This window comes from Bubalus kerabau, chromosome 8 (assembly GCF_029407905.1).
Source record: "Bubalus kerabau isolate K-KA32 ecotype Philippines breed swamp buffalo chromosome 8, PCC_UOA_SB_1v2, whole genome shotgun sequence".
NCBI classification, from domain to species: Eukaryota; Metazoa; Chordata; class Mammalia; order Artiodactyla; family Bovidae; genus Bubalus; species Bubalus kerabau.
In genome coordinates this window covers 50,007,123-50,025,534 of record NC_073631.1, presented here as the reverse complement: position 1 = coordinate 50,025,534, position 18,412 = coordinate 50,007,123, and the positions used below count along the sequence as shown (strand labels likewise).

At 43.6% G+C, this 18,412-nt stretch overlaps 1 protein-coding gene and 1 long non-coding RNA gene across 3 annotated transcripts in view; both read left to right on the top strand.

Annotated features, from left to right (window-relative positions):
- LOC129659118 (uncharacterized) overlaps window positions 1-18,412 on the top strand; it is a 39,833-nt gene that overhangs the window by 11,651 nt on the left and 9,770 nt on the right. Inside the window, exon 4 of one of the 2 annotated variants that reach the window (XR_008717800.1) lies at window positions 18,095-18,344. The exons of the other annotated variant lie outside the window; for it this stretch is intronic. This is a non-coding gene — a long non-coding RNA (uncharacterized LOC129659118). Of the gene's footprint in view, window positions 1-18,094; window positions 18,345-18,412 lie in introns of those variants that run through there. 2 annotated transcript variants of the gene reach the window in all.
- LOC129659117 (GTP-binding nuclear protein Ran-like) lies at window positions 9,897-10,822 on the top strand. The gene has a single exon (XM_055590227.1). The coding sequence runs from the start codon at window positions 9,897-9,899 to the stop codon at window positions 10,494-10,496; it is 600 nt and encodes a 199-aa protein (XP_055446202.1). The 3' UTR covers window positions 10,497-10,822.

Below are 18,412 nucleotides of genomic sequence, written 5' to 3'. Positions count from 1 at the left end.
AAAGAGCAATATTGCATAGGAACCTGGAAGGTTAGGTCCATGAATCAAGGCAAATTGGAAGTGGTCAAACAGGAGACAGCAGGAGTGAACATTAACGTTTTCGGAATCAGCAAACTAAGATGGACTGGAATGGGTAAATTTAACTCAAATGACCATTATATCTACTACTGTGGGCAAGAATCCCTTAGAAGAAATGGAGTAGCCATCCTAGTCAACAAAAGAGTTGCAGTACTTGGATGCAATCTCAAAAATGACAGAATGATCTCTATTCGTTTCCAAGGCAAACCATTCAATATCACGGTAATCCAAGTCTATACCCTGGCCAGTAATGCTAAAGAAGCTGAAGTTGAATGGTTCTATGAAGACCTACAAGACATTCTAGAACTAACACCCCCAAAAGATGTCCTTTTCGTTATAGGGGACTGGAATGCAAAAGTAGGAAATCAAGAAACACCTGGAGTAACAGGCAGATTTGGCCTTGTAGTACAGAATGAAGCAGGGCAAAGGCTAACAGAGTTTTGCCAAGAAAGCACACTAGTCATAGCAAACACTCTCTTCCAACAACACAAGAGAAGACTACACATGGACATCACCAGATGGTCAACACCGAAATCAGATTGATTATATTTTTTGCAGCCAAAGATGGAGAAGCTCTATACAGTCAGCAAAAACAAGACCAGGAGCTGACTGTGGCTCAGATCATGAACTCCTTATTGCCAAATTCAGACTTAAATCGAAGAAAGTAGGGAAAACCACTAGACCACTCAGATATGACGTAAATCAAATCCCTTATGATTATACAGTGCAAGTGAGAAATAGATTCATGGGACTAGAACTGATAGGCAGAGTGCCTGAGGAACTACGAACAGAGGTTCATGACATTGTACAGGAGACAAGGATCAAGACCATCCCGAAGAAAAAGAAATGAAAAAAAGCAAAATGGCTGTCTGAGGAGGCCTTATAAATAGCTGTGAAAAGAAGAGAAGTGAAAAGCAAAGGAGAAAAGGAAAGATATACCTATTTGAATGCAAAGTTCCAAAGAATAGCAAGGAGAGATAAGAAAGCCTTCCTCAGTGATCAATGCAAGAAATAGAGGAAAACAACAGAATGGGAAAGACTAGAGATCTCTTCAAGGAAATTAGAGATACCAAGGGAACATTTCATGCAAAGATGGGCTCGATAAAGTACAGAAATGGTATGGACCTAACAGAAGCAGAAGATATTAAGAAGAGGTGGCAAGAATACACAGAAGAACTGTACAAAAAAGATCTTCATGACCCAGATATTCACAATCGTGTGATCACTCACCTAGAATCAGACATCCTAGAATGTGAAGTCAAGTGGGCCTTAGGAAGCATCACTACAAACAAAGCTAGTGGAGGTGATGGAATTCCAGTTGAGCTATTTCAAATCCTGAAAGATGATGCTGTGAAAGAGCTGCATTCAATATGCCAGCAAATTTGGAAAACTCAGCAGTGGCCACAGGACTGGAAAAGGTCTGTTTTCATTCCAATCCCAAAGAAAGGCAATGCCAATGAATGCTCAAACTACCGCACAATTGCACTCATCTTGCACGCTAGTAAAGTAAGGCTCAAAATTCTCCAAGCCAGGCTTCAACAATACGTGAACCATGAACTTCCAGATGTTTAAGCTGGTTTTAGAAAAGGCAGAGGAACCAGAGATCAAATTGCCAACATCCATTGGATCATCGAGAAAGCAAGAGAGTTCCAGAAAAACATCTATTTCTGCTTTATTGACTATGCCAAAGCCTTTGACTGTGCAGATCACAACAAAATGTGGAAAATTCTGAAAGAGATGGGAATACCAGACCACCTGACCTGCCTCTTGAGAAATCTGTATGCAGGTCAGGAAGCAATAGTTAGAACTGGACATGGAACAACAGACTGGTTCCAAATAGGAAACGGAGTACGTCAAGGCTGTATATTGTCACTCTGCTTATTTAACTTATATGCAGAGTGTATCATGAGAAATGCTGGGCTGGATGAAGCACAAGCTGGAATCAAGATTGCTGGGAGAAATATCAATAACCTCAGAGATGCAGATGATACCATCCTTATGGCAGAAACTGAGGAAGAACTAAAAGCCTCTTGATGAAAGTGAAAGAGGAGAGTGAAAAAGTTGGCTTAAAGCTCAACATTCAGAAAACTAAGATCATGGCATCCGGTCCCATCACTTCATGGCAAATAGATGGGTAAACAGTGTCAGATTTTATTTTGGGGGGCTCCAAAATCACTGCAGATGGTGACTGCAGCCATGAAATTACTCCTTGGAAGAAAAGTTATGACCAACCTAGACAGCCTATTAAAAAGCAGAGACATTACTTTGCCAACGGAGGTCCATCTAGTCAAGGCTATGGTTTTTCTAGTAGTCATGTATAGATGTGAGAGTTGGATTATAAAGAAAGCTGAATGCCGAAGAATTGATGCTTTTGAACTGTGGTGTTGGAGAAAACTCTTGAGAGTCCTTTGGACAGCATGGAAATCCAACCAGTCCATCCTAGAGGAAATCAGTCCTGAATATTCATTGGAAGGACTGATGCTGAAGCTGAAACTCCAATATTTTGGCCACCTGATGTGAAGAACTGACTCATTTGAAAAGACCCTAATGCTGAGAAAGATTGAAAGCTGGAGGAGAAGGGGACGACAGAGGATGAGATGGTTGGATGGCATCACCGACTCAATGGACATGAGTTTGAGTAAACTCCAGGAGTTAGTGATAGACAGGGAGGCCTGGCATGCTGCAGTGCATAGGGTCACACAAAGAGGACATGACTTAGTGACTGAACTGAACTGAACTGAGAAACCATAGTGATGCAGCTACAAACCAAGGCACAGCAAACAACCCCCAGAAGTCAGGATGTAGGTGTGGAGAAGCATCTCTCTCAGAGACTCTAGAAGGAACCAACCCTGTTGATACCTTAATTTCAGATTTCTCGGTTCCTGAATTTGAGAGAATACATTTCTGCTGTGTTAAGCTATTCAGTTTGTGGTAATCTGTTACAGCAGCCCTAGGAAACTGATACAATTGCCACTTATTCAATAAGTAACAAAGTCAAAATTTACACCAAGGTCACCTTCTCAGCCAGCTTCCAACCTTGGCCACCATTAACCATTGGGGACAAAGTCCCTAGAATGGGAGGAGGTATAGGCGGGACAGATCTACAGGGTGGAAGAATTTATAGAAACAAACAAGCCATGGGAAAACATTGACTTTTATAAGAGAATGTTTTTACTTCAAATTTGAGGGAGGGGAGACAGAGGAGCAGGTGGAAATGCAGGAAAAATTGAAATATAAACCCATTCATTGATATAAGCATTCCTAAATCTAAAATCATCTGATTTCGTTTAGAGACTAAAATGCATTATGCATAAGTTATATTTTGCTGGCAGAATTATCTGGTTTTATGGACAAGGACTGTGCAAGGACTCAGAAATATCAAAACAGCTGAGGTTTAGGGTGATGTGAATACAAATGGATTTTTTTTAATCTATTAAAATTGACTTTAATATTATAGCATTCTTGTGATTAAAAAAAAAAACCCAGAAGCAATATAGTATGTCTAGAGTATTTAGAGGCAAAAATTTCCCTGAAATAGTTTTTAAAAATGAGCAAAATAATCAATTGCTGTGGTGGGTTGGGTTTTGTGGGTATAATTCCCTCAAGCCCTCTTTTCCCACCATTGGAGTCTCCAGCACACCGCCCTGCCCAGCCAAATTGTTCACAAGAGTGTTCCCTTTCGGCTCAGCAGGGCAAGACAGTCATGAGCAAACGGAAAGACTGGCAATTTGTTTCCAAGGACTCCACCTGATCTTGCTGCAGTGATTTGTGCCTCTCTAACCAACAAGGAGGTAAAGAAAATATTCGGAGAAGGCAATGGCACCCCACTCCAGTACTCTTGCCTGGAAAATCCTATGGACGGAGGAGCCTGGTAGGCTGAAGTCCATGGGGTCGCTAAGAGTCGGACACGACTGAGCGACTTCACTTTCACTTTTCACTTTAATGCATTGGAGAAGGAAATGGCAACCCACTCCAGTGTTCTTGCCTGGAGAATCCCAGGGACGGTGGGGCCTGGTGGGCTGCCGTCTATGGGGTCACACAGAGTCGGACACAATTGAAGTGACTTAGCAGCAGCAGCAGCAGCAGCAGCAGCAACCAACAAGGAAAGAGGCTTCTATGTATGTTTAAGCAAAGATGTAACTCATTAGATTTTTCTCATGAACAGCCCAGGTTAGGGCTTCCCTGGTGGCTCCCTGGTGGTAAAGAATCCTTTTGCCAGTGCAGGAGACACAGGTTCAATCCCTGATCCAGGAAAATCCCACATGCCATGGGAGCAGCTAAGCCTGTACACCACACCCATTGAGCCTGTGCTCTAGAGTCCAGGAGCCACAACTACTGACGTTCGTGTGCCCAAGAGCCTGTATTCTGCAACAAGAGAAGCCCCTGCAGTGAGAAGACCGCACTCTGCAACTAGAGAATAGCCCTTGCTTGCTGCAACTAGAGAAAAGCCTGCGCAGCAACAAAAACCCAGCACAGTCAAAAATAAATAAAATTTTGAAAAAAATTGGCAAGCTTTCTCTGTAAAGAGCTTGATAATAAATATTTTAAAAAGAGAGAGAATAGTCCAGGGTAAGGCAGTGCACAGCCCAAAGGAACAGACTAAAACTAGTAACCACTCGCCTTCGCTGAGCACCTATGCACCGGGCATCATGCTAGGTATGCCTGATTTCATCTGCTCTAACCGTGGTCCCTGGAAGTAGGCATCACTGCCACCGCTTCACACCCCTGAGACTACACACCCAGTAAGTGGCCACCAGGGCCCTGGTTCACGCATCTGGGTCTGTAGATAGCAGACTGCATGTTTCTAGGCTTTTGATCCATGCTTGTCAGATGACCCTGCACGTGAGATGGATTGTGGATATTCTATAACCTGGTAACACCATAGCAAGATGGTGCTGGGGCTGGTAAGAGATTGGACTCTCCACCCAGACGTTAGATTTGGGTGGTGTGACATGTAAGAGGCCTTTTAGGGGAACAGCATAAGGAACAGTGCTGGAGTATTAGCTTGGTACAGTCTTACCAATGAGAGGCTTGCTAAGCCCTACTCAGAGGTTCCCACAACCTCAACCTCAACAGGGAGATTACTGCAGCCACCAACCTTGCTTTGGTAAACTGGAGACATTGCTCACCAAATATCCCCAGCAGATAGCCTCTACTTTGCTTTGTGGGTAGTATATCCCTTGATCTTGTTGCATTAATCATAACTTCGATAAACTCTGGGTTTGAGAGGCTAATTCTAGAGAAGAACCAGTCTTCCAATCCAAGGCATCTGACTCCAAGGGCAGGGCTCCTTTTCATGGTTCCATGCTGTCTCCTTACACTTAGAGGGCTTGCCCGGGTCTCCCTCGAGTGGCCCCACTTTCTCATGGTGGTGAGGGAAGTATTGGGGAGGGAAAAGCGGATCTATCCAGTGACCCTCAGGCACTTTGTGTTGGAAACTGTCTGGATAAAGCCAGACTGTATCTGTGAATATTTCTGTGGACATTCTTGCCGGACCTGTTCTGCTCTTCATCTGGTGGTCTTTCCTCCCAAGAAAAGGTTATGTGTGCCAGGGTTGTGTAGCTGAATCCTAAAAACTTTGAGGTAGACACTCCAGGGACATTGATAAGGCAAGTGGCCAAGCAGGGATCTCCCAAGTCTTAGTCCAAAAACCAGTTCCTCCAGTTTCTTAGCTATTAAAAGCAGTGGTAACAGTATTAATAGTAATAACTAGTGGCAAGGGTCCACACTGTAAAAATAGAGCAATTAATATGGTACAGAAATCACCAAATATTCAATTTGTTCATTCTACAGATAAGTTTAAGGGACGTGTCCAAAGGCACTCTGCTAATCAGGCCTTCCCCGGCAGAGGGGAGGCCAGGAACCAGAGGTCATCTCTCCCTAAGACATGATGCACTTTCCTTCCAAACTTTCTCTGGTGGTCTGAGTGCTGGAGATCAAGAAAGAGGCTTTAATAGAATTTGACTTACACATGCATCTTAATTAAGAAGCAAATTAGAATTGCTTGATGGGTACACTTTGAAAAAGAAAAGGCACACAAAATGATTATCAGTCACTGAGTCCACTGAAACATCTAGCCTATGGCTGAGAGCTTCGATGGATGATGGGTTTGCTTGTTTCCAAATAAGCAAAATCACTGCCTTGCCAGAAAGGGTCCAAGGAGGCTCCCTCACTGGAGTCCATGTTGGGATAATGAAGGCCTCCATAGCCTCCGTTCCAGGGGAGGAAGCTGGCCACCTGGGTCTCTGACACCAAAGGTGATGAGGTGGCTCAGGAAGCGTGGGGACATTCCTTCTTCTCCCTCAGGGGATGCAGCTGCTCTCTGACTTACTACTCTGTTTTAGTACACAGGGCAGTACTCATCTGAGGCTGTCGCTCAATACATGCCTCTTCCTTCTAGTAACTAATCAAAATCGTAGTGAAAGAATCCAGAGCAATGTTGTGAAAGGGGCAAGAGAATTGGAGTCAGAGCCAATCTGAGTTTTGCTGCTACTTGACAGTGTGGCCTTGGGCTGGTCCCTCAGTTCTTTGGTCCGTATGTCCACTCTGCCTCTCAGGGATGGGGGCTACACTGCAGTGGCCATTAAACATTTCCAGTTGTTCAATTGTTCAAGGAGATGCACAGGACCCAAATGAGAATGCTTCCACATCCACAGTTGATTACAGAAAATGGAGATGGTATAGCAGTTACATTAAAGTAAGGATGTGCATCCCAGCTGAATGCTGCCTCATAGCAAGAGGACAGGAGAGGCCCAGAGCCAGCAGGCTCCTGCTATCTTCTTTCCCTAAGGCCATAGCTAAGTGTACTTGCTCAGACCAGAAACCACCAACTACATCACTGATACCTTGGAAACAGTGAATCCAAATTAGAGTCTCTGCTGGAACTGTTTGTATTGAATATTTCACTGGTTCTGTAGGCATCATCCTGTTACATAACTAGCCCCAACAGCAGAGCCCTCTGATGGGCTCACCAAGACCAGGGGCAAATCGTCAATCTCACCCTCATCAATGAACATTGCTTTTAGGCGGGGGCAGACTATCCCCAACCTCTAGGGACCCATGGTTACAATGCAGTGCTATTAGTCAGCAGGCTCCATGCCTTGAACGAGAGTTAGTTGTGTGCAGGAACTTTAGCAAAGCCACTCAGACTAATTCCAGTCCTACTGGAATTCACTCTCATTGGCACCATATAAGAACATGCATATGCTCAGTATACTATAAAACATTATAGAATGTTGTTGTTTTAGTATATGCAACATCTTCCTGTGTCTTTCATTTTCACAGTGTTATACCTTCCTGGATGGGATGCTCACCTACCCACTTTGGGGGGCTGACTCACACCCCCCCAAAGGCTAATGGAAGGTAGGACACAAAAAAGGTATCAGGCTTGTTGACCTGAGTTTTGTCCACTGAGCACCACCCATGGTACCCATGAGAGTGAATTCCAGTAGGATTGGAATTAGTCTGAGTGGCTTTGCTAAAGTTCCTACACACAACTAACTCTCGTTCAAGGTATGGAGCCTGCTGACTAATAGCACTGCATTGGAACCATGGGTCCCTAGAGGTTGGGGATGGTCTGCCCCGGCCTAAAAGCTAAGAAAAGGTGGTGAGACTTCTAATGATTCTGTAAATGACACTAGATCATCATTAGCAAGAGAGGGAGGTGTTTGTCTTGGAGCATCACTCTGGTTCAGGCTGAGAAGGGCGGGTTTCTTGCCAACATCTAACTCTGTGGAGATGGAAAAGCAGACAGATTCCAGTAACTTGAGTGCTTCAGCGGGAGTGAGGGAAAGACAACCAAGTTCCCTTGGAAAAGGAAGAGGAAAGTGGGGCTGAGAGGAGGGATGGCCTTTGCTTTTCTGAGGTTGTTTTAATAGGAAAGAGACATGGTAGAAAAGAGGAAACTTTTTGTAACATTCTTTGGATCCCATATATAGGATTAATCACCCACAGAAAGACTTTCTGGAAACAGACTACATCCTCCTGCCTTTTCAAATGATGAGAGCATTAAGAAGGATGTACACCTACCTGGTCCTCAAGGAGTGTAAAACACTGAGCCTTGGGCCTCTTTTGATTTCCTGACTCGCCTAGCTGGGGGCCAGGCCCAAATGGCAGACTTGTGGATCACCCTAGAGAGATCAAGATGACCTCACACGTGGTGCTCAGTGGACAAAACTCATCAATGAGCCTGGTACCTTTTTTGTGTTCATGTGGATCTTCCAGCTACCAAGGAGAGCCTTCTCTCAGTAAACATCCTGGCATTTTTCATTTCCATGAGACTCAGACAAAAGCTAGTTCCCTGGAGACTTTCTCAAAGTGGAGACAGCCTCAGTGTGCAGTGGATTTAAATACACTGAGGGGCCTTTGCTAAGTCCTCCACCTCCCAGAAGTGACACATGTTCCTTTGATACTGATGGAGCCAGAGATTGTTTCACCCCAACTCTTTCTTGTGCTACAGCTGAGTCTTGTGGAGTTTATGTTTTTTAAGGGCCTTGCTTTCTAAGTTGTTGCTGGAAAGGGACACTTCAGCATCCCAAAGAGAAAATATTTTCTTTCCCTCATCTTAATAGGAGGTGAAAAAGACAGACGCCAATCTCAGTGCCAATATTAAGCAGGCAGAGGATCTAAATTTCTGCATTTAGCAGATATCAGTAAATGAGGAGGGAAAAAACAGGCCCCCAAAAGGATAATGATCAACAACAACAAAAATTTATTAGATACCCTGTATGTGTTGGTACTCAGAGACCACAGAGGAATAAGAAATATGAAACCTGTTATTGTAGGGCTGGCATTCCAGTTGAGGATTCCAGGACAGACACATAATGGATGAATTATAACTCCTGCTACTTTTCAGTGAGCACTTATTCTGTGTTAGGTACTGTACTAAACCCTCGACACCCATTCCATGTGCAGGCAAGAGGAATTGTACCCATGTGCAAATACATGTTGTATCCATGTGCAGAGTACAACAGAAAGAACACCCACTAAGAGCTAGGGCAATCTGGGAAGGCTCCGTGGAGGGGTGGGACTTGCCTGGACCTGGAGGATATATACCAGTTAGACCAAATGAGAGGAACAGAAGACTGGAAAATGGTACTTTGTCTGTGATTACTTTGGTGATGCTTGTTTCCAATCTGCTGAAGGCAGGTACTGTGACTGCTCCCCTCCCCCAATCCTCTGTGACCCTGGTGTTTTTGAGATCAAGGGTAAGGAGTAGGTTTTCAGACTCACCTAAGAAAATAAGAGAGGAGCAGTCTGCATCACAGCAGACCTTCCCAAAAAATTGTATTTGACCTGTGGAAGCAAAAGTGCAGTACAGTGTGTGGTCTTTTGGAGGCAGGGGGTTGGGGATTAGAATGTGGTTTTTATTTTAAAATCTCAAGTATTTCTTGCAGATTTTTGTGATATGTTTCTTTCACACATCTGATGAGGAGATACCAAATGATAATGTTTCAGTATGAGATGCTGGGTTTTTCTAACCTCACTCTTGCCCTAATGACAATAAATGTCACCTCTTAACTCAAATGATTATGGTCCTAAAAGCCTATATTTCTGGGAAAATCTCCAATGTTTAATTCAAGTAAGAGTCTGAGCAGCTCAAGGCCCAACTTCACACTCACAGTTCCTCCTGCCCTCTAAAAGTTCAAGGTTAAAGAGAGTTCAATATTATTAGGAGACCCGTGATTTATTTATCTATTAACAGATCAAAGGGGAAAAATCAAATAGTTTTATTTATAGATCTTGAGAAAAAATTTGATTTAAAAATCCATTTTGGGCTCAGTCAGATGGGCTCAGAGACGCTTCTGGAAGTAACTGCGATGGCTGCCCAAGGAGAACCTCAAGTTCAGTTCAAACTTGTATTGGTTGGTGATGGTGGTACTGGAAAAACTACATTCATGAAACGTCATCTGACTGGTGAATTTGAGAAGTATGTAGCTACCTTGAATGTTGAGGTCCATCCTCTTGTGTTCCATACCAACAGAGGACTGATTAAGTTCAATGTATGGTATACAGCTGGTCAGGAGAAATTTGGTGGACTGAGAGATGGCTATTATATAGAAGCTCAGTGTGCCGTTATAATGTTTGATATAACAGCAAGAGTTACTTACAAGAATGTGTCTAACTGGCATAGAGATCTGGTACGCATGTGTGAGAATATCCCAATTGTGTTGTGTGGCAACAAAGTGGATATTAAGGACAGAAAGGTTAAGGCAAACTCAACTGTCTTCCACCAAAAGAAGAATCTTCAGTACTATGATATTTCTGCCAAAAGTAGCTACAACTTTGAAAAGCCCTTCCTCTGGCTTGCTAGAAAACCGATTGGAGACCCTAACCTGGAGTTTGTCGCCATGCCTGCTCTTGCCCCACCAGAGGTGGTCATGGACCCAGCCTTGGCAGCACAGTATGAGCCGATTTAGAGGTTGCTCAGACAACTTCTCTCCTGGATGGAGATGATGACCTGTGAGAAAATGAAGCTGGGGCCCAGCGTCGGAAGGCTGGTTTCATAAGCAACTGTCCTGTGACGTCAGTGCTGCAGCATGTTTGCCACTTTATTACATAGCTAAGCAGAACACGTGCTTCATCTTTGGATGCTGAAGGAGATGGATGGGCTTTGGAGTGAATGTGGCAGTTTAAAAAAAAATACCTTCATTTTTTGGACCCGCATATTTAGGTGTTTTGGAACACAGTCGTTTCCTCCTTGAGTTTCAAATATAAGACTGCCATAGTCACATGACAGCATTGAGAGGTGGAAGCTTGTTTGTTACTGTCATTGCCATTCCTTTTCATTTAAAATCAGAATAAAGTTGTATTCCAAATATCTAAGCAAGTGAACTCATCTTTTGCTTAAATGAGCATTTTAAAACCACTAACAGGGAAAGTTGTGCCATGTCACTACTTGAATTGCCTTTACTATTACCACTTAATTTGAAGTCAATTAGGTTAAATGCTCCTAATTTTCTGTATACTTGAATCATTTCACACAAATGTAATGACAAGTCAACAGTATTGTATTTGACAAGTTGTTAAGAGGTGTAAATAATATCAGTAGTTAGGCTAAAATAACATCTACCCCACCTGGCTTTGGGCTTAGGTAGTGTCACCTAGAGATGAGATTTATGTGACCTGTCAAAGGTGGCATTTACTTCAGATGTTTCAAACAGGAAAGAATTATCTTTGCATTTTTTGGCAGAAGTGACCATTTTCTAATGTAAAGCTTGTCAAAGTCCAATGAATTCATACAAATGGTTGAAGGAACTTGAGGGACTTCTCATTTGTTAAAAGTGAATATAATTGTGCATTTACTTTTTTGCTTTTTGATGTTACATGTTTAATGTAAAGTTGGTATTCTAGGAAGATGTTCCATGTTTACCTGCTGTTAAGTACTCCCAAGCTTTAAAGGTTATCAAAGATTAAAGATGTCATTGGACATATCACAGTTTTGATGGTTTTTCTCCCCCCGAAGAATTTTTGTGGGCAGTGCAAGAATACCACAGGATGCTGCAGCATAAAAGTAGATCTTAGGTAAGCTTCTCAGTGATGTGAACCGAATGCCAAACTTTCAGTAGATTAACCACTTATATTGTATGGTTTCCACATGTAAACATGAATTGGGTCTGTCTTGCCTAAGTTTGATCTCGCTGATACCATACTGTAGCGATTAGAAATCAAGACGAGCTATTTTGCTCATGTAAGTACTACTGTTCTATAGTTCAGTTTACCAAAGTTCTTTAAAGAGATGTCCAATTATCCTTAAATGACTACTTTCCTACCTAAAAGCAGGGAAGGATCCCTTTTAAGAATACGGAAAAATGGACTATAAAGGGTAAAATTGGGTATATTTTAATTTGTTAAAATATTGAATAAATATTAGTAGATTCAGTTACAAAAAAAAAAAATCCATTTTGGGATTTCTCTGGTGGTCCAGTGGTTAACACTCCAAGCTTCCAATGCAGGGGTCATGGGTTTGATCCCTGGTCAGGGAACTAAGATCCTATATACCAAGTAGCCAAATTTAAAAAAATAAAAATCCATTTTTATTTATAAGCAAATAGCCTAAATAAGAATAAAAGCTATCTCCTTAACATATAAAACATTTCTATTTCATACCAAAAGTTAACATGATGCTTTATGGAGAACAAGACAAGAGTGTACACTCTTATCATTATTTAACAACAGTCTGAAGGTATAGGGTCAGTAGTTGAATAAGACAAAGAAAAGAGATATAGGAAAACAAGGAAGGAAAAGTGTAAACATTTATTATTTTCAAACCTGGAAAATCCATGAAAATCAACAGAAACATCATTATAAATAAGATAATTCATTAACAGAATTCCATACATTATATAAAGATCAATTAAAAGATAAAAGGCAAAAGAAGATTTCATTTACAAATGCTAAAAAAGAAAAGAAAAAGAACTAGAAATATAATCAAAATGTGCAATATCCATATGAAGGAAATCTCACAATACTCATGAGAAAATGAAGACTTGAACATGTTTCTAGAACCCTGTTCTTGAATAGAAAGACTCAGTGTCATACATAATCAGTAACATTTACTAAGCATTTACTAGATAACAGACACTCCTCTAAGTGTTTTACTGTATAACTCATCAAAGATGTAAATTACCCCTAAATTAATCTGCAAATGTAATATGATTGAATTCCATACATTATGCATATACTACCTATTCAAAAATAAGATTTAATTTAAAAAGCTCAATTTCAATAATCCAAGCTGACAACACTGAAAAATCATCCAAGATTCTTGAAGCTCTTGAATAAGAAAGAGGGAGTGCCAGGAACACGAGGTGAATCTTTGCCTTCTATAAGAAATTTTCTTCTCTCAGGACTAAGACACTAGCCCCTCTGTACCTCAGTTTCCACATAGGGTGACTTGGCAACCTCAGCTTGCCCCTAGAGAGCTCCAGAGTAAGGCCAGAATCTGCACAAAGACTAGCTGACATACACACAAAGCTCTGCCAGGAAAGTTCTTTCCCCAGCTTTAGGTCTTGAAAGGACTATACAGGCCAAGAGGGGAAGTGAAACAGTCCGTATGAACATGGATTAGATGGGGCTTTTGGGGTACCCTCTTCTCCGGATATCCCACCCCAGCCTCACAAGGCTCCCTGATGCTGACAGTCCCACACTTGAACAGGGCCCCCAGGGGCAATTTCCTCCTTCAGGGACTTTATCACACAATGATATCTAACAAACTGAGTGGGCCAAGTCAGGGGGTAAAACGGAGTTCCTACCTGACAGCGCACCCAGGAGAAGCAGGAAGAGGACGACCTCCTGCATCTTTGATAGTTCACTTCTGTGTACATCTTCTAGCGCATCCCTTCTAGCGCATCTTCCAGGGCCTGAACCCTGCGTTATTACACCTGGGGTCTATTCTAGGTGCTGATCACCTTCTGTTTCTGGCTTTGTTGCCACTCGAGAAATCAAACAGAGGCTTTGGTGTCACTAAGGGAGACTCCAAACACCACAGGACTGTTTGTTCTCTGATTACCTGCTTCTGTGATGGCATGGTACCAAGAGGTCAGCCAACCAGCTGATGGGGTCAGCTCAGAGCCCATCTTGAAAGTCCACATCCAAGGTGCATCTGCACAGAGAGCCCCAGAAGAGAAGTCAAAAGAGCAACGGAAGAGCAGAGACACTGAGGTGATGTGAAAAGCTGAACACAGCAGTGTCATCCCTGACAGGCTCAGTCGTCCTGTCACCAGGCACCTTGTCATCCACAGAAACAGGTAGGAAGTAAGAATTTTTATGCTCTTCTGAATTGATGAGTCAGACTCAGATTTGGAGACTAAAGCATTCATTCTAAAGAGAGGAGCCAAGAGCTGAGGCCAGACCCCTTCTCAAAGCAGACTCCATCCTTGCCCCCCCAACTCCCCCTCCCATCCCAGCAGCCCTCAAAGACATCTGTGGAGGAAGATTTTGGTGGAAGCTTGAATGCACAGGGAAGTGATGTGGCCCATCCCTGGGCCTGCATTGCCCTGCTCCATGCTTCCATGCCCTGTACAGCCCTGTGTGAGGCTGCAAGCCCTGGTGAGTGAGACACAGCTGGAGTCCAGCATCCACTCAGACGAGGAGCAGTGGCCGTGCAGAGGGAGGGTGGGAATAGAGCAGCCTGTTCCCTCAACGTGGTGCAGTAGGAAGACAGAAGACACAGTGGAAGGAAGCGGGACTTGGACCCTCTCTTCTGGTCCTTTCACTCAAGAAATGCCTGCCGGGGGAGGGGTGCCCACCCAGCAGACCAAGGTTGGTGGCAAGAGACGGGTGGGGGCACCAGGGACATGAGCCACTGGGAGACCCTCAGGAGCTCTGAAGACTACATGTGCTCCACTAATGAACCAGCATCTGGATACACAGAGGTCAGCCCTGGCCAGTTAGTCTGTAAGAGCCTGGAAAACTGCCACAACAGATCGAGAGAGACAACACGGAAGGCCAGCTAAGGAGCCATGCTTGTCCCCTTTCCTCTCCCTCCTCCACAGGCAAAGAAACCAGACAACACCCCACACCCAGGTGCCAATGCTGCAGCAAGGGAGAGGCTGAAAGCAAGATTTAAGTTGAGTTTGAGATGGAAACTGTGAAAGCTATCAAGGACGATGACTAACGGAAAGTGAACAGGAAACAAGCTATTAAGGAACAAGAAAGGGAGATATAACAGAGGCAGATGAAAAACAATGACTGGAGGAAACAAAACCGTTTCTGTTTGTATACCCTGGATTGAGACTTCTAGATAAACCAGTTACAGCTGCTCCTAGGCACAAGGAAAGTAAGGCTCAGAGAGGATGTGTAACTTGCCCATTACGTCCAAAACTTCGCCAAGCCCTTTCTAGCCTCCTCAGTGCCGCCTGCAGCCTCTTTTTCCGGTTTGGCTGCCACCGCTGGGGCTTAGGGGCTTCCCTTTTGGCTCAGCTGGTAAAGAATCCATCTGCAATGTGGTTCAATCCCTGAGTTGGGAAGATCCCCTGGAGAAGGGAAAGGCTATCCACTCCAGTATTCTGGCCTGGAGAATTCCATGGACTGTATAGTCCATGGGGTCGCAAAGAGTCAGACACGATGGAGTGACTTTCACTTTCACTGGGGCTTATTTAGGTCCTGGCATCTGACTGAGATTGTCCCCATAGCATCCAATGCATCCTGTAGGAAACCATCAGGTTATTTTCCCAAAAGTACAATTCTGATCCCTCATTCTTCCCTTGAGAAAAGTCGACTTTTCCTATATAAAGCAGGAAGTGAGATTCAGAATATAATGTCAGTCTGTAGGTAAGTTTCTGTCTAAAATAAGTAAATGGCAAGGAAAACATAGGTTTTGTTGTGTGAGCTTAGGCAAATTACCTACCCTTTCAGAATCTTAGTTCCACTTCTACAAATCAGGAAGAATAACCTGTGATGCAGCATTATTGCCAATAGTCCATGAGCTAATGAAGTGAAAGAAACTGGCCCATAGCATGTGTTCTAGCAATACTGTATTTTTCCTAATAGGGCTGTAGTAAAAGCTGCAACATAGTAGGTAGTCAATAAATGTGGGCTGAAAAAAAAGATGACTAAACAGTTGCCAAGTTACCAATTCTCACCTCTCAGTTTTTCCTGTCATATTAGTTACTGTAAATAATCCATTTCATTATGCATAATTAAAGCTGAAGTGATGCCTCAGATTAAGTTATGGAAGACGTCAGAATAATTAAGGCTTTGAATGAAAGAAACTCACATCTGTTTAATTTTCAGCCTGACTGCACAGCGTTCTTCATGTTGCCTTGTTTTCACCAGAAATAGGGGAATCTCCCGTTCCCTCCCCTCCCTGGTCCCAGGATCATAAGGGTCAGATTTTGGAATTTGCTATGGGTTTTTTTCCCTCCTGTAATGACAGCATCTATTTCTAGCCCCTAAGGTTGTTTCTGCCATTACGGTGTTATATTGCCCTTTTGTTGGCTCACATCTCCTTCTGAAATCGTGTGGTCCAGGCATCTAGGACCCAGCTGGGCCAGAATCACACAGAGGCTGAACAGGACCCTGAGGCCCCCTGCTCTCTTGTTCTGACCTCTGAGATCCTAAGTCCTGATTCCACCCAGGTCTCAGTCAGGTGAGATGAACTGGGTAGCTTGAGGGCAGTCACCCTTCTGGGGTCACATGGAAGACCTTGGGACACTTCCACGTCATGTCTGGCCCAGCAATGGTTCAGACCCATAAAGTACCTGAAGGGACTTTTCTGGGATCCAGCTACTGCAAGTGTCTAATTTGCTAGCAAAGGCCTTGTGTTCTGAAGATTCGTCAAATTGGAACTTGGAACATACTTTCCTACAGATGGATGACTTGCCACCTACAAACCCTTACATTATCTATAATGTACTTGATACACAAAACGCTATAGACTTCACACGAGAACTGGAAACACTGCTGTGAATGTTCGAAAAGTCCAGTTCCTTCAGTAGGTCTGTGGGCAGGGAGGGCCACCTTTATGTCTGTGGGGAAGCTCTGTCCGTGGTTCCCATTCATCCAGTGCTGGAAAACTAGGGACTTCCAGGATCCAAACCCTGGGACAGGACCCCCAGATCATACCATTCACGTGCCCTTGCCTCACAGGCCCCTCTTGGGCAGAGAGTGCTCAGGGCCCAGCACACACTCTCAGCAGCAGCGGCCACGCTGATGGCATGAAGCTGCTTGCAGGAACGGGAAGCAGTCCTCGACAGGGGCTTCCTTGTGTAGCTGCTGTACCAGCACGCACGCAGCTCCAGCGCTCTACTCCCAGGGTTCTCTCACACATTTGTCTCCCGTCAGTCCTAGCATGCCTTTCCAGGCCAGAGAAGCTCTTAAACTTTATTGCATCCTGGTTGCTTCACATGTAACACTGAGCCAGATACATGGCTGGTGATCAAAATATTGTGGACTTACTGAATTTACTTTCTACTCCCTTGCCCTGTGCCATTCTCTCCCCTACCCAGAACACCCATCCAGTAAGAGCCCCTCAGCTCTGGTGGGGAAGGAAATTAAATTGCACAGCCTTCCCTACTTCTGGAACCTCAGGAGCACTCACTCCAAGACTGGCCATGAGGATCCCCTCTGAAGCTGAGCCTCAGTAGGAAAGGAAAAATAATTTCCCTCTGCCCTCTGAGTCCTCAGCTGAGACCCCAGTAATAAAAGACAGATTAGCCAGAGAAAAACAAGCAGAAGTTTTAATATGTATACTTCATGGATACAAGGGCCTCCCTTGGTGGCTCAGCAGTAAAGCACCTGCCTGCCAATACAGGAGACATTGCGGGTTCAATCCCTGGGTTGGGAAGATCCCCTGGAGAAGGAAAGGGAAACCCACTACAATTCCATGGACAGAGGAGCCTGGTGGCTAGAGTCCATAGGGTCACAAAGAGTCAGACACAACTGAGCAACTGAATGACAACAACATGGATGCACAGGAGATAGCCAGGGAAAAATGAGTGATTTCCAGGGTAGCTTAGAATTCAAGATTAAACACCATCTTAATAAGGAAATAGGAGGAGGGGGTACATAATCTTACAGGGAAGAAAATTATTTTGGGGAAAGATTTTTAGGGCCCTTAGAAGAATAGAGAGAAGGTGTGATGGTTTTTGATAGAGTTTGTCTGGATGTGCTGTCCACCTCTAGGCAAAACACCACATCTCTTTTCAATTTGCATTTTTTATCTCTCGAGTGAGGTTGAGCATCTTTCCCCAATATTAAGGAATCAATACTGCTTCCTTTTCTGTAAATTTTCTGTTCATTTCTACCATTTTTCTACTGAATTTTTGATACATCTCTTGCTGGCTTGCGGGAAGTCTTGCTATGTTAAGGAAATTAACACTTTGTCTGTAATAGGCATTGCACATATTTCCCCAGTTTACCATTTGATTTTTGAATTTGTTTATAGGAATTTAGGCCATGTAAAAAATGTTTATTCTTACATAGTCAAATTTATCACTTGTAAATTTGGAACCATGGCTAAGTAGCACACAAAATCTCTGTGAAATAATTTTTAAAATTTCATCTTTTCTTCTAGTGCTTTGCTATGGTCTGGATGTTTGTGTCTCCCTAAAATTCATATGCTGACATCCTGATGCTCAATCTGATGATATTAGGAGATGGTGCCTTTGGGAGGTGATTCACTCATGAGGATCCTGGAGCTCCCATGGAAGGCATTAGTGGCCTTATCAATGAGACCCCACAGTGGCCCCAGAGGGCTAGCTCCCCCTTCCACCAAGTGAAGATACACTGGAAAAAGGGTCATCACCTGACCGTGTTGGCACCCTGACCTCAGACTTTCAGACTCCAGAATGCTGAGAAATACATTTGTGTTGTTATAAGCCATCTGGTTTGT